Source organism: Lepidochelys kempii, chromosome 16, assembly GCF_965140285.1.
Source record: "Lepidochelys kempii isolate rLepKem1 chromosome 16, rLepKem1.hap1, whole genome shotgun sequence".
Taxonomy (NCBI): Eukaryota; Metazoa; Chordata; order Testudines; family Cheloniidae; genus Lepidochelys; species Lepidochelys kempii.
The window spans coordinates 27,412,501-27,426,564 of record NC_136395.1 but is presented as its reverse complement, the minus strand read 5'-3'; the positions used below and the strand labels follow the sequence as shown (position 1 = coordinate 27,426,564).

The window sequence follows — 14,064 nt, the reverse complement described above, 5'->3', positions numbered from 1 at the left end:
CTGCTGCCTACCCATTCAGTCCCTAGTCTGTAGCTGTGCATTGGGTTCTTCCATCCTAAGTGCAGGACCCTGCACTTATCCTTATTGAACCTCATCAGATTTCTTTTGGCCCAATCCTCCAATTTGTCTAGGTCCTTCTGTATCCTATCCCTCCCCTCCAGCGTATCTACCACTCCTCCCAGTTTAGTATCATCCGCAAATTTGCTGAGAGTGCAATCCACACCATCCTCCAGATCATTTATGAAGATATTGAAGAAAACCGGCCCCAGGACCGACCCTTGGGGCACTCCACTTGATACCGGCTGCCAACTAGACATGGAGCCATTGATCACTACCCGTTGAGCCCGACAATCTAGCCAGCTTTCTACCCACCTTATAGTGCATTCATCCAGCCCATACTTCCTTAACTTGCTGACAAGAATACTGTGGGAGACCGTGTCAAAAGCTTTGCTAAAGTCAAGAAACAATACATCCACTGCTTTCCCTTCATCCACAGAACCAGTAATCTCATCATAAAAGGCAATTAGATTAGTCAGGCATGACCTTCCCTTGGTGAATCCATGCTGGCTGTTCCTGATCACTTTCCTCTCATGCAAGTGCTTCAGGATTGATTCTTTGAGGACCTGCTCCATGATTTTTCCAGGGACTGAGGTGAGGCTGACTGGCCTGTAGTTCCCAGGATCCTCCTCCTTCCCTTTTTTAAAGATTGGCACTACATTAGCCTTTTTCCAGTCATCCGGGACTTCCCCGGTTCGCCACGAGTTTTCAAAGATAATGGCCAATGGCTCTGCAATCACAGCCGCCAATTCCTTCAGCACTCTCGGATGCAACTCGTCCGGCCCCATGGACTTGTGCACATCCAGCTTTTCTAAATAGTCCCTAACCACCTCTATCTCCACAGAGGGCTGGCCATCTCTTCCCCATTTTGTGATGCCCAGCGCAGCAGTCTGGGAGCTGACCTTGTTAGTGAAAACAGAGGCAAAAAAAGCATTGAGTACATTAGCTTTTTCCACATCCTCTGTCACTAGGTTGCCTCCCTCATTCAGTAAGGGGCCCACACTTTCCTTGGCTTTCTTCTTGTTGCCAACATACCTGAAGAAACCCTTCTTGTTACTCTTAACATCTCTGGCTAGCTGCAGCTCCAGGTGCGATTTGGCCCTCCTGATATCATTCCTACATGCCCGAGCAATATTTTTATACTCTTCCCTGGTCATATGTCCAACCTTCCACTTCTTGTAAGCTTCTTTTTTATGTTTAAGATCCTCTAGGATTTCACCATTAAGCCAAGCTGGTCGCCTGCCATATTTACTATTCTTTTGACTCATTGGAATGGTTTGTCCCTGTAACCTCAACAGGGATTCCTTGAAATACAGCCAGCTCTCCTGGACTCCTTTCCCCTTCATGTTAGTCCCCCAGGGGATCCTGGCCATCCGTTCCCTGAGGGAGTCGAAGTCTGCTTTCCTGAAGTCCAGGGTCCGTATCCTGCTGCTTACCTTTCTTCCCTGCGTCAGGATCCTGAACTCAACCAACTCATGGTCACTGCCTCCCAGATTCCCATCCACTTTTGCTTCCCCCACTAATTCTACCCGGTTTGTGAGCAGCAGGTCAAGAAAAGCGCCCCCCCTAGTTGGCTCCTCTAGCACTTGCGCCAGGAAATTGTCCCCTACGCTTTCCAAAAACTTCCTGGATTGTCTATGCACCGCTGTATTGCTCTCCCAGCAGATATCAGGAAAATTAAAGTCACCCATGAGAATCAGGGCATGCGATCTAGTAGCTTCCGTGAGTTGCCGGAAGAAAGCCTCATCTACCTCATCCCCCTGGTCCTGTGGTCTATAGCAGACTCCCACCACTACATCACTCTTGTTGCACACACTTCTAAACTTAATCCAGAGACACTCAGGTTTTTTGCAGTTTCGTACCGGAGCTCTGAGCAGTCATACTGCTCCCTTACATACAGTGCTACTCCCCCACCTTTTCTGCCCTGCCTGTCCTTCCTGAACAGTTTATAACCATCCATGACAGTACTCCAGTCATGTGAGTTATCCCACCAAGTCTCTGTTATTCCGATCACGTCATAGTTCCTTGACATCACCAGGACCTCCAGTTCTCCCTGCTTGTTTCCAAGGCTTTGTGCATTTGTACATAAGCACTTGAGATTTGTATTACAGTACTGCTTAAAGATCCTAATCAAGATCGGCACTCCGTTGCACTAGGCACAGTACAAACCTATAGTGAGAGATGGTTCTTGTTGCATACAGCTTATAGGCTATATAGAAAAGATGGATGAGGGATGGGAGGAGAAAAATAAATGTCTAATCTCTTTTTAATCCCAATAAGGTCTTGTAGTAATGACATCTACAGGTTAATTGTACGAAGAAGCTTTCAGCTTTGAATTTGGCACCTTTCAGTTTTGTTGTGTCCCCTTGTTCTTTTGTTATGAGACAGGGTGAATAGAAACTCCCAGTCTATCTTCTTTAGACTGTTCGTTGTTTTATATAATTTTTATGATGTTCCCTCCGATTCATCTCTTCTCCATCCTTTTTGCACATGGTAATGCAAATGCTTTTATCTCTCTCTCTTTTTTTTAATTGCAGCAGAGGAGCTAAGCTCACTGTTCGAAAAAAAGAATTTCAGAGTAAAGTCTCCACGTTCTGGGAAGCAGTCGTTACTGTCTGTGCGACTTGAGCAGTGCCCACTGCAGTTGAACAACCCTTTCAATGAGTACTCAAAATTTGATGGCAAGGTAAGTGAATCAAACATTTTCCTCTTACATAGAGCTGGCTTCTGATCGAAGGTTAGGTTGCTCTGTTTGCTCTTATGACATTACAATGTGTAGATATTTATTTGGGCTTCAATTAAACATCACAACAGCCCTACAGTTCATTATTTTAAACTGGCTATCCTAAAATTTTTCTCTTTGTCTTCATTATAATGGTTCCCAGAGGCAATAGCAATCGGAGCCAAATGAAAATATATAATAAATAAATGGTATGTATGCTCTGCCTAGTACTAGAAGGTTATATCATGGACTTTTGTCCATCCTTCAGCACGTGGTAGTTTCAGTAAAATGTTTAATGCAGCTGAGTCTTAGGCATCTTATCCCTACTCGATTACTGGTGTGTCCATGGATATCGTCTGTTGCATTGCACAGAGTTTCTCTCTAGTAAATCTAGCCCCACCCCTATGGTATCTGAGCACCTCACAATTTTTGGTGTATTTATCCTCACAGCACCCCTGTAAAGTAGTGAAGTGCTATCATCCCCAATTTAGAGATAGGAAACTGAGGCACAGAGACAAAGTGACTTGCTGAAAGTCCCACGAAGTCCTGTGGTGGAACAGAAAATAACATCCTGGTCTCCCCAAGTCCCAGGCTAGTGCCCTTCTCTCCCTGCTGCCAGCTGCACAAAGGTCTCTGGTAGCTAGCAGAGCAACCTAAACCTCCCCCACTGCAACTTGAGACCATTACTCCTTGTTCTGTCATCTGCTATCACTGAGAACAGTCTAGAGCCATCCTCTTTGGAACCCCCTTTCAGGTAGTTGAAAGCAGCTATCAAATCCCCCCTCATTCTTCTCTTCCGCAGACTAAACAATCCCAGTTCCCTCAGCCTCTCCTCGTAAGTCATGTGTTCCAGCCCCCTAATCATTTTGTTGCCCTCTGCTGGACACTTTCCAATTTTTCCACATCCTCCTTGTAGTGTGGAGCCCAAAACTGGACACGGCACTCCAGATGAGGCCTCACCAATGTCGAATAGAGGGGAACGATCACGTCCCTTGATCTGCTGGTAATGCCCCTACGTATACACGCAAAATGCCATTGGCCTTCTTGGCAACAAGGGCACATTGACTCTCATCCAGCTTCTCGACAACTGTAACCCCTAGGTCGTTTCCTGCAGAACTGCTGCCTAGCCATTCGGTTCCTAGTCTGTAGTGGTGCATGGGATTCTTCCGTCCTAAGTGCGGGACTCTGCACTTGTCCTTGTTGAACCTCATCAGATTTCTTTTGGCCCCATCTTCTAATTTGTCTAGGTCCCTCTGTATCCTATCCCTACCCTCCAGCATATCTACCCTCCTCCCACTTTAGTGTTACCTGCAAACTTGCTGAAAGTGCAATCTACGCCATCCTCCAGATCATTAATGAAGAATTGAACAAAACCGGCCCGAGGACCGACCCTTGGGGCATTCCGCTTGATACTGGCTACCAACTAGACATGGAGCCATTGATCATGACCCGTTGAGCCTGACGATCTAGCCAGCTTTCTATCCAACTTACAGCCCGTTCATCTTTAATTTGCTGGCAAGAATACTGTGGGAGACCATGTCAAACGCTTTGGTAAAGTCAAGGAATAACACGTCCACTGCCTTCCCCTCATCCACAGAGCCAGTTATCTCGTCCTAGAAGGCAATTAGATTAGTCATAGAAGGCAATTAGATTTCTTTCCCTCCTGGAAGGTTCCCACTTCCCAGAGTCTGCAGTGGCAAATAGCGCAGGAGGAGTAGCTTGCGGGGACGTGGGGTTGAAGGGAGAGTGCTGGTAGAAATCTCACTGAAACAGATGTTCTCATGGTACTTAGAATCATAGAATATCAGGGTTGGAAGGGACCCCAGAAGGTCATCTAGTCCAACCCCCTGCTCAAAGCAGCACCAATTCCCAGTTAAATCATCCCAGCCAGGGCTTTGTCAAGCCTGACCTTAAAAACCTCTAAGGAAGGAGATTCTACCACCTCCCTAGGTAACGCATTCCAGTGTTTCACCACCCTCTTAGTGAAAAAGTTTTTCCTAATATCCAATCTAAACCTCCCCCACTGCAACTTGAGACCATTACTCCTCGTTCTGTCATCTGCTACCACTGAGAACAGTCTAGAGCCATCCTCTTTGGAACCCCCTTTCAGGTAGTTGAAAGCAGCTATCAAATCCCCCCTCATTCTTCTCTTCTGCAGGCTAAACAATCCCAGCTCCCTCAGCCTCTCCTCATAACTCATGTGTTCCAGTCCCCTAATCATTTTTGTTGCCCTTCGCTGGACTCTCTCCAATTTATCCACATCCTTCTTGAAGTGTGGGGCCCAAAACTGGACACAGTACTCCAGATGAGGCCTCACCAATGTCGAATAGAGGGGAACGATCACGTCCCTCGATCTGCTCGCTATGCCCCTACTTATACATCCCAAAATGCCATTGGCCTTCTTGGCAACAAGGGCACACTGCTGACTCATATCCAGCTTCTCGTCCACTGTCACCCCTAGGTCCTTTTCCGCAGAACTGCTGCCTAGCCATTCGGTCCCTAGTCTGTAGCTGTGCATTGGGTTCTTCCATCCTAAGTGCAGGACCCTGCACTTATCCTTATTGAACCTCATCAGATTTCTTTTGGCCCAATCCTCCAATTTGTCTAGGTCTTTCTGTATCCTATCCCTCCCCTCCAGCGTATCTACCACTCCTCCCAGTTTAGTATCATCCGCAAATTTGCTGAGAGTGCAATCCACACCATCCTCCAGATCATTTATGAAGATATTGAACAAAACCAGCCCCAGGACCAACCCTTGGGGCACTCCACTTGATACCGGCTGCCAACTAGACATGGAGCCATTGATCACTACCCGTTGAGCCCGACAATCTAGCCAGCTTTCTATCCACCTTATAGTGCATTCATCCAGCCCATACTTCCTTAACTTGCTGACAAGAATACTGTGGGAGACCGTGTCAAAAGCTTTGCTAAAGTCAAGAAACAATACATCCACTGCTTTCCCTTCATCCACAGAACCAGTAATCTCATCATAAAAGGCGATTAGATTAGTCAGGCATGACCTTCCCTTGGTGAATCCATGCTGGCTGTTCCTGATCACTTTCCTCTCATGCAAGTGCTTCAGGATTGATTCTTCTGACTTCTCTGACTTGAGTTTAGCCAGTGGGATCTGGGTTTAGAATAGGGCCCAAATGGCTGGCAGGGATTGAAAAATCTTCCAGAACCATCAACTTCAGCTTTGGCAAGGTCTGTACGTTGCCTCTGTGATGTCTAATCCCAAGTAGTCAGAGGGGCTGAAGAGCACTGGGTCTAGCTGTAGCCATTTCTTAGAGAGCTGCTGTTGAAGCCTGGTTGGAACTGCATTTGCGTGTGAGGGGAACGTAAGTGGATCAGTATCATGCAAGTTGAAGGTTTATATCTTTCAATCCCCTGGAGCTAGTGCAACACTTTAGTCATCAGTCAAGGACATCTATCCTTCCAGTGGGGGGAGCGGCAGTTTCTATCCCGTTAGCAGGGCCGGCTCCAGGCACCAGCATTCCCAGCAGGTGCTTGGGGCAGCAATTCGGCGGCAGCTTCTCTGCTGTGCCCGCCGCGGCGGCAAATTGGCAGTAGCTTCTTCCTTTTGCTGTCTGCGGCGGCAGTTTTTTTCACTGCTTGGGGCAGCAAAAACTGTAGAGCCGGCCCTGCCCTTTAGTACCTTCAAAAATGTTTGTTGATTCATGGGTCATGTACAGACCATTTGCCAGACAGAAACATAGGAGATGCCATAATGGATCATACCAGAGGTCCATCTAATCCAGTGTAGAGTCTTTGACTAGTTCCTTTGCTTTTCAGAATATCTGCCCACCTACCCACACATCCCAAACCCCTATTGATGTTGTGTCACAATGCTAGTCTTTTCTGATTCCTTCCATATAAATATTTATTTAGATTTTCTCTGAAAGCACTTCACCCACAAAGGGTATCCATCCAAGGCTCTCAGTGCCCTTTGATGTACATTTAAAAACAGTACCATAAGGAATGCAAAATATAAATCACCCAACACAACAGCACTTCCTTTTACACAGTAACCCTCACCTAATCAACAGTCAGCAAACCAATGTATCTTAAAAATCCCATTCCCTACAAGACAGAAATCTTACCCCAAACCACCTTAGTCCCTCCACAGTGCCAGCACAAATAGTCAGGCTTTGCAGCGTGCCTGGAAGGTCAGCTTAGTTATTCAAATGCAATTAAATTGTGGGCTAACTACCATGTGTTACCTAGAACTAAATTAAGAATTGCTTCTTCTGTGTGCAAGGTTCCCCTCAGCTTTTATCACTTCCATGTCTATTATAATCCCTGAAAAATATAAACATTAGGATCATAGGGCAGTGTCACAATGTGCTGAAAAAATTACAGATGGCAGAGTAGCTCTGTTTTCTGCTGGATTTGTTTGTGTGGACTTCAGTGGGAGTGTCGAGTATGAGCTTCACTACTGTTCTGGTGGGAAATCTTCGCTTTCTGTCAAGTGTTTTTAACATGGAAAATCAGACATGTAATTTGATTAAACATATCTAGAGAGGTAGTTTGTGGAGTTGTAGAGCATTGACTGCCTCTTTATATGTTATCTTGTATTTATTAGTATTGCATTAATTAGTGCAAACTCTGTGTTTGAGAGAATTACTTGGTGCCTTGCTGCCAACAATAGTAGGATGGCCTCCTTTTTCTGCAGTTCATATTTTGGTGTTCTTGAGTCAGTGGATTCTGATTTGCCAAAAGGTTATGAACTTTTCATGATATACTTCCGATGGCTATTGTGTACAGAGGAGATTTAAAAAAAAAATATCCCTGGACTAGAGGAAATTATCCTTATTCACAAAGGTTGAAATCTTGTAACCTGTAAAAGCTTGAGCAAGGCTTGAGCTAAATAGGTGGGGCAGGGTGTCTTGGGAAGTTGGGGAATGGAAAAATTACTCCTCATCAACCTCCTAACCCCCGCTACTTTTTTTCCTGCTTTAATATGTATTACAGCTGACTAGAATTAAAATCTTATTTTCATCTATTTAACACTGATGCATTTGGCAGGTGTGTAATGAAAATCGGTAACATTTGAAGGAAATTGTACTGTACATATTAGTCATTTTTATAATCATTTTGAAATGTATCAATATGATATGCAGTGACATCTTGGTGATTAATAGAGAATTATATTTCAGTCAAGCCTTTTTTACCCTAGAAATTAAAATGCCTATTCAAATAACGCTGCAAAATAATCAAATTAGCATTTTGTGAATGCATAATTGGATTATATTAGTTATAGCAGCATTGTTTGTACTACTGTGTGTAAGTTTGTGTCAGCATTTTGATTATAAAACCCTTTCTTCCAGACTCCATGTGTATTACCTATTTAAAAAAACACAATAATAACAACACTGCGTCCCAGCTGAGCTGTAGCACAGCTATTATAGGTCAGTAGTGAATTACTTTACCTCGTTAGGTTTTCTTCGGTTTTGCTGTATTTTTTAAATAGTAATTTGAAATTATAAACATGTAACTTTTTCATTATTCTATGGCAATATTTTTTAATGAAATTTTGTAGGTGGGACCAATACTCTTTGGTATTTAAATATTTTTTTAGTGATAAGAGATGAGCAGTATTTTTTTCGCAAATATTTATAACTCTTTTTCTGGGAATAGTGCACATCTTATTTACATAATTAACTGAGCTACTCATGTCTCTTGGGGAAATGATACATAATTGGGGAGAGAAGGGTGGATAAGGAGGGACTTGGGGCCTAATTAAACATGTTTTAAAAAACCCTACTTAATTATGTATTTACTCAAGAGACCAGAGTGGCTCTAAAATCCTCTTTAAGATTATTACTAAAGCTTTGATTTAAAAATTTTAAAAAATATTGTAATGTAGATTTTCTGTTTGTTGAATAAAATACTTTTTGTGGATCACTGGCAAACAAAAAGAAAAGCACATCAGCCACTCTAGCCAAGCTGAGAGAGAGAGAGAGAAAACTTGTGTTAACTCTAAAATCATACCTCTGAATATTTTAATTCTAATCCTGAATATGCCTTCATAAATAAATTAAATGAAATAAAATCCTCTTTAGTGAGTTTTTGTTGTTTTTAATTAATCCTATTTTAAGTGATTATCTTAAAATAATACAAAGCATTAAATTCTATAATTTTAAAATGCCACTCTGTTAAATCTCTCAATTTTCCAGGTGTTTTCTGTCAGACTTAGTGTCTGTTTCATAATCACTTCTGTATGTTTATGAAATAATAACATTTTAAAGCACTCTAATCTCTTCCTGTTGTTTTGATCAGTTTATTGAATTATCAAAAATAAATTAGAAAATACAGCTTCTAAAATACACCCACAATGGAAGCATTATGATCAGCTCACACAAGAGTTCTGGGAACCCTTGTCACACAGCCAAATTGAATATCTGGTAGTTTCACATACACTAAAATACTCCCTTTTTAAAATAAATAAATAAAAGGCAGGGCAAACTAAATGTTTACTTTACCCAGCCATATGGGGTAGCAGACCGATAGTCTAAACCTTTCAGTTTTCTCTTTAAATCAATTTCTCTTGACAAACTTGTAGCCCCAACAGCCAGCAGATACCTGCAACTGTGTGTCAATCATTCACATGCACTGTCTTTGTTTAATATGTAATGGTAAACTGGGCTGATGGGATTCTGGTGGCACTAGAGACCTTTGACCCCTTGTACTCTATCCAGTGGTAATTTGTATATAGGAAATTATGTTAAGGTACCAGAAATTGGCGGCCAAATTGTTTTTACTGCAAGCCTAATAATGAATTTACACACACTAATGACAGATGACACACTGTTCTCTGCCAACAGGTTTTTTAAAGATAGCTTTTTGTGGTTTGTTGATTCTTTCACTTTCTGGATGTTAACAGGGGGAAAACAAGGCTAGCTTTAAAATAGTTTTCCAACCCGTGGCATAGACAGCAGCATAAGGGAGTATTGGTGGCCTTGTGATTAAGGCATGGCACTGGGCGTCAGGAAATCAAGATCTGTTCCCAGTTCCTGCCACAAGTTTTGCATGTTCTTGGACACATTATTTAGACTGCAATCCTGCAATGTGCTCCACATGGGTAAATTCCCATTGCAGGACTGGGGATTTAATCTCCCTGTGCCTCAGTTTCTTCATTTTTAAAATGGAGCTAATACTGCTTGCCTATCTTTATTAATATTTATGAAGTACTTAAGATCTTCTGATAAAAAAACTGTACAGACACAGGGAATATTTATTTTCAAACCATAGGCTGAGGGAAAGAATGATTGTTCAAGAGACTTAACCTCCAAAGGTACTTACCTAGTACAGTATGCGTTTCAGAGCTGTTTAGTTGGGTGGCTATCTACACTAAAAGGAAGAATGTTAACAAGATGCTTTCAAGTGACAAGGATAGTGAGGTCTCTGACTATAAATAAAATGATGAGCTTTGTGATAGACTTATAAATAGAATGTGTGACCACTGCGGAGGTCTCTCCCAGACACTCCAGGGTATTATCCCTGAAGTAAGTCCACATTCAACTTCTCTCCCAAATCATTGCTAACCTTCTTGAGAAGTTGGTAGCCAGTGAAACGTTGACAAGGCACACTTCTGTCAAACTTATTTCTATGAGTTGCCTTTTGCCTAAATGGTGCAAATATCAGGCATTTTGTCCTCAAAATAATGTCATCGAACACAAAAGTGCTATGGGAAAATCAAAGTAGGAACAGATGCTCAATATGTTCAAAATAGTCAATGGAGAATTGGGAATCTAGTGATCTAGCTAAAAGTTTGCTTAACTCTAGAATAATGTAGAAACACAGAGGTGAAACGCTTTTTCTGTGCCCAGAGAAAATACTGCAGTTCTCCAATTGCACTTTAGCTCCTCTGACATTAATCACAAGCTAGAAATCAGAATGAAGGATATATTTTAGCTGCACTGATCTCTTATGTGCCTGTTGGTGGAAGGAAAGTGACCTGAAGAAGATTTCTGTGTAGCTCAAAAGTTGTCCCTTCCGCTAGCAGGATCTGTTCCAATAAAAGATACTACCTCACCCACCTTGTCTCTCTCATAACCTGGGACCAGTATGGTTGCAATAACACTGCAAATAGAACAAACTCCCTGCTTTTATTTTATCTGGACAGGTGCTGAAAAACGTATCCTCAGGATTGGGGCCTTTGTAATACAGAAAGTTTTTTTGTGAATGTGATTGTGGTAACTTCTTAAAAACCCCACAACTTCTCCTTTAGTAACTGTTTTTACAATGAAGCTGTAGAAAGCAGAGGGGAAGGGATAATTCATGAGTGCTAATTGCTTGGCTGTTAATTTTCATAAGTGTTGATAGAAGCAGTTCCTTAAATTAAACTTTGTTTAAAATGTATCAAGGGAAATATTCCACAATGTCGGGCCTGAAGTGAAAATTAATATGAATGCTGTGGCAATTAACACGTACTGGTTAATAGCTTTTAGCAGCATTTTGGGATGATAGTCCTTAAATACATTTTTGCATGCTGCTCTTGTTTCAGTCTTGTTCCAGTGTGTGTCTGGATAATTATGAACAAATGTTTTCCACAATCACCAATATTAAATAGCTTTACACAAAGATAAAGAACTTTTGAAAGAGGCAATACAGCTATTAATACTGAAAATAATCTAAATTATGAATTCAGGATTAAAAACTCAATGTGAAAAGATTTAATTTTTTTTGCCCATAAGCTGAATAGAATGTTTCCACCTGTATTCTGAATATTATGTTTTGATTTAGCAAGTGTAGCTTGCATAGTTTGTATATCACCATTTACTTATTCTATAACTTCAGTTGTTCAGATACCATTATGATAGCGAACAAATCCTAAATATATAAGGCATATGTTGTTGTTGTTTTAATCAATATTGCCTTTCACATCTATAGTGTTCAATTAGGTTGATTGTAGAATATGTTTGCATTTTGTCTATACCGTATATATCTAGAGAGATATTTTGTTAATTATATACACAAAAACTATTCCGAATCTCCTATTTTGTGGTATGGTGCTCTCTGAACAGGCCAGATTCTTCAGTTTCAGAAGATGCTTATTGCAGAATTTTCTACAATAAGATCTCTTTCAAGCCTTTTACAAGACCACTTAGAAATGCCAAGATGTTTTTTGCTCTTCTGTAGCTGGAAACTGCTTTTTCCTCTCTCTCTCTCGTATTTCCCACGTTTTCATAAGTTTTCCTATTACAAAGCTGCCCCACTATTCTGTATGTAAATACTTTCCCATCAAGTTTCTGTTTGCCCTTCCACCTTCTTTTTCTCTTCTCTAGTAATTCACATGCTGAAGATAAGTATTGTAGCACATCTAGGTATGGTCACGTTCCAGTGCAGAATTGCAAAAATAAGACGCTTCATCTGATTCGTCTTGTTATGATCACTTTGGTTCTAATATATCGTTAATAACACTCAGTGTGTTTGGCTTCCAAACCTGTTGATGACATTGTACAGCAGGGGTTCTCAAACTGGGGGATGGGACCCCTCAAGGAGTCACGAGGCTATCACATGGGGGGCATGAGCTATCAGCCTCCACCCCAAACCTCTCTTTGCCTCCAGCATTTATAATGGTGGTAAATATATAAAAATGTGTTTTTAATTTATAAGGGGGGTTGCACTCAGATGCTTGCTATGTGAAAAGGGTCACCTGTACAAAAGTTTGAGAAACAATGTTTTACAGTATAAATTCATTAATCCATAGTAATTACTGGGATCATATTGCTGAATTTAATAGCTAACAGTTGTGTGTCTATATACACACAAAATAAATGTGTACACATGTGAATGCACTACATATGTATGTGTGGTATTTTTTCTAACCTTTGGCAATTTGTTTCCAATATTCTGTTGCTTTTTTTTCCCTTGGATTTTCTGAGATTCCCCCTTTCCATATGGTTTGTGTACTTGGGGCTCTAACAAACTCCACCCTTTTTCTCTCCCAGTTTTCAACAGAACTACTAGAGTTGCTTTGCATTAACTCTGGCAGGACAGTCAGACTCTTCCTCCGCTTGACTCTTGGATTCACTTGGTAGGAAGAGAAATATAGCCTGCCCCTGTAAGAAGTCGTCTATTCATGAGCATTGTTTTCCTACTTGGGGAGGATTTGTGTGTAAGAGCACTTTAAAAAGTAGTACAATTTCTGCCATTATACAGCTAATTTAAAGCCCTCTTACCTACCTCAAAGGGGTGCTGAGGGTTAATTAGGTAATGTTTGTAAAGCACTTTGGAGATAAAGCACTTATAAATGCTGGATGTTGTTAATCCTTTGTCTGACTCATTTTAAAAATCAAAGTGCAGGTTATCTGAAGGCCTCTATCAAGACAAAGCAAACTGTATGGAGCCTCCAAACTCCATTAAAACATTCTCTTAAAAGGTGAGGAGGCACGGGGCCAGTAGAAGATAGGACAAGACAATAGCCATACTGAGTTCGGTTTAACATTCAAAAACCAGTAGGAGAACGCTTCAGTCTCTCTGGTCACTCAATAACAGAACTCCAAGTGGCAATTCTTCAACAAAAAAACTTCAAAAACAGACTCCAATATGGAACTGCAGAACTGGAATTAATTTGCAAACTGGATACCATCAGGTTAGGCCTGAATAAAGACTGGGACTGGTTGGGTCATTACAAAACCTAAATTTAATTTCCCCCTACTGTTACTCACACCTTCTTGTCAACTGTCTGTAATGGGCCACTCTTATCACTTCAAAAGTTATTTCTCCTCCCTTGGTATCCTGCTGTTAATTGATTTATCTCGTTAGACTGACCTAACACTTGGTAAAGCAACCCACATCCTTTCATGTATTTGTACCTGCTCCTGTATCTTTTACTTCATACATCTGATGAAGTGGGTTCTAGCCCATGAAAGCTTATGCCCAAATAAATTTTAGTCTCTAAGGTGCCACAAGGACGCCTCGGGTTTTTTTTGTTTTTTTTTTTGACTGTTTGTGTATCAAGAAGCTTTCAGCACCCATGGAATGTGTAGCTAATGAACAATTCTTCAAAAACTGAGAAACAGTCTTGCATGCAGTGTTATATATTCTCCTAATGTGTGTGTGTGCACACATACCATAATATACAGTTTCTTAAACTGAACTTAAAAATTATCACTTTCTAAAATACATTTTCTCTTATTAGAAATGTGATTAATTAACGTGAGTCATGCTGTTAGTTGGCTTTTATTGGAACAGTCTTATAGTAGGAGATGCCTGATTTCTTCTTTATTATGTCAAAGCTGAAATTGATTCTGGTGCCCAATCAGTGTGCCTAAATATTT

At 41.2% G+C, this 14,064-nt stretch overlaps 1 protein-coding gene across 10 annotated transcripts in view; it reads left to right on the top strand.

Moving 5' to 3' along the window:
- The window catches only part of MAPKAP1 (MAPK associated protein 1), a 161,693-nt gene that overhangs the window by 36,730 nt on the left and 110,899 nt on the right, over positions 1-14,064 (top strand). For 7 of the 10 annotated variants that reach the window (XR_012155279.2, XM_073314617.1, XM_073314618.1 and 4 more), the window contains one exon: positions 2,595-2,743. The exons of 1 other annotated variant lie outside the window; for it this stretch is intronic. Coding sequence is in view for 6 of the 9 variants with exons in the window: in XM_073314617.1 (XP_073170718.1) it covers positions 2,595-2,743 (149 nt within the window). In the remaining 3 variants the exon portion in view is untranslated. Of the gene's footprint in view, positions 1-2,594; positions 2,744-8,106; positions 8,188-14,064 lie in introns of those variants that run through there. 2 more of the 10 variants (XM_073314623.1, XM_073314622.2) reach the window with 2 other exon arrangements.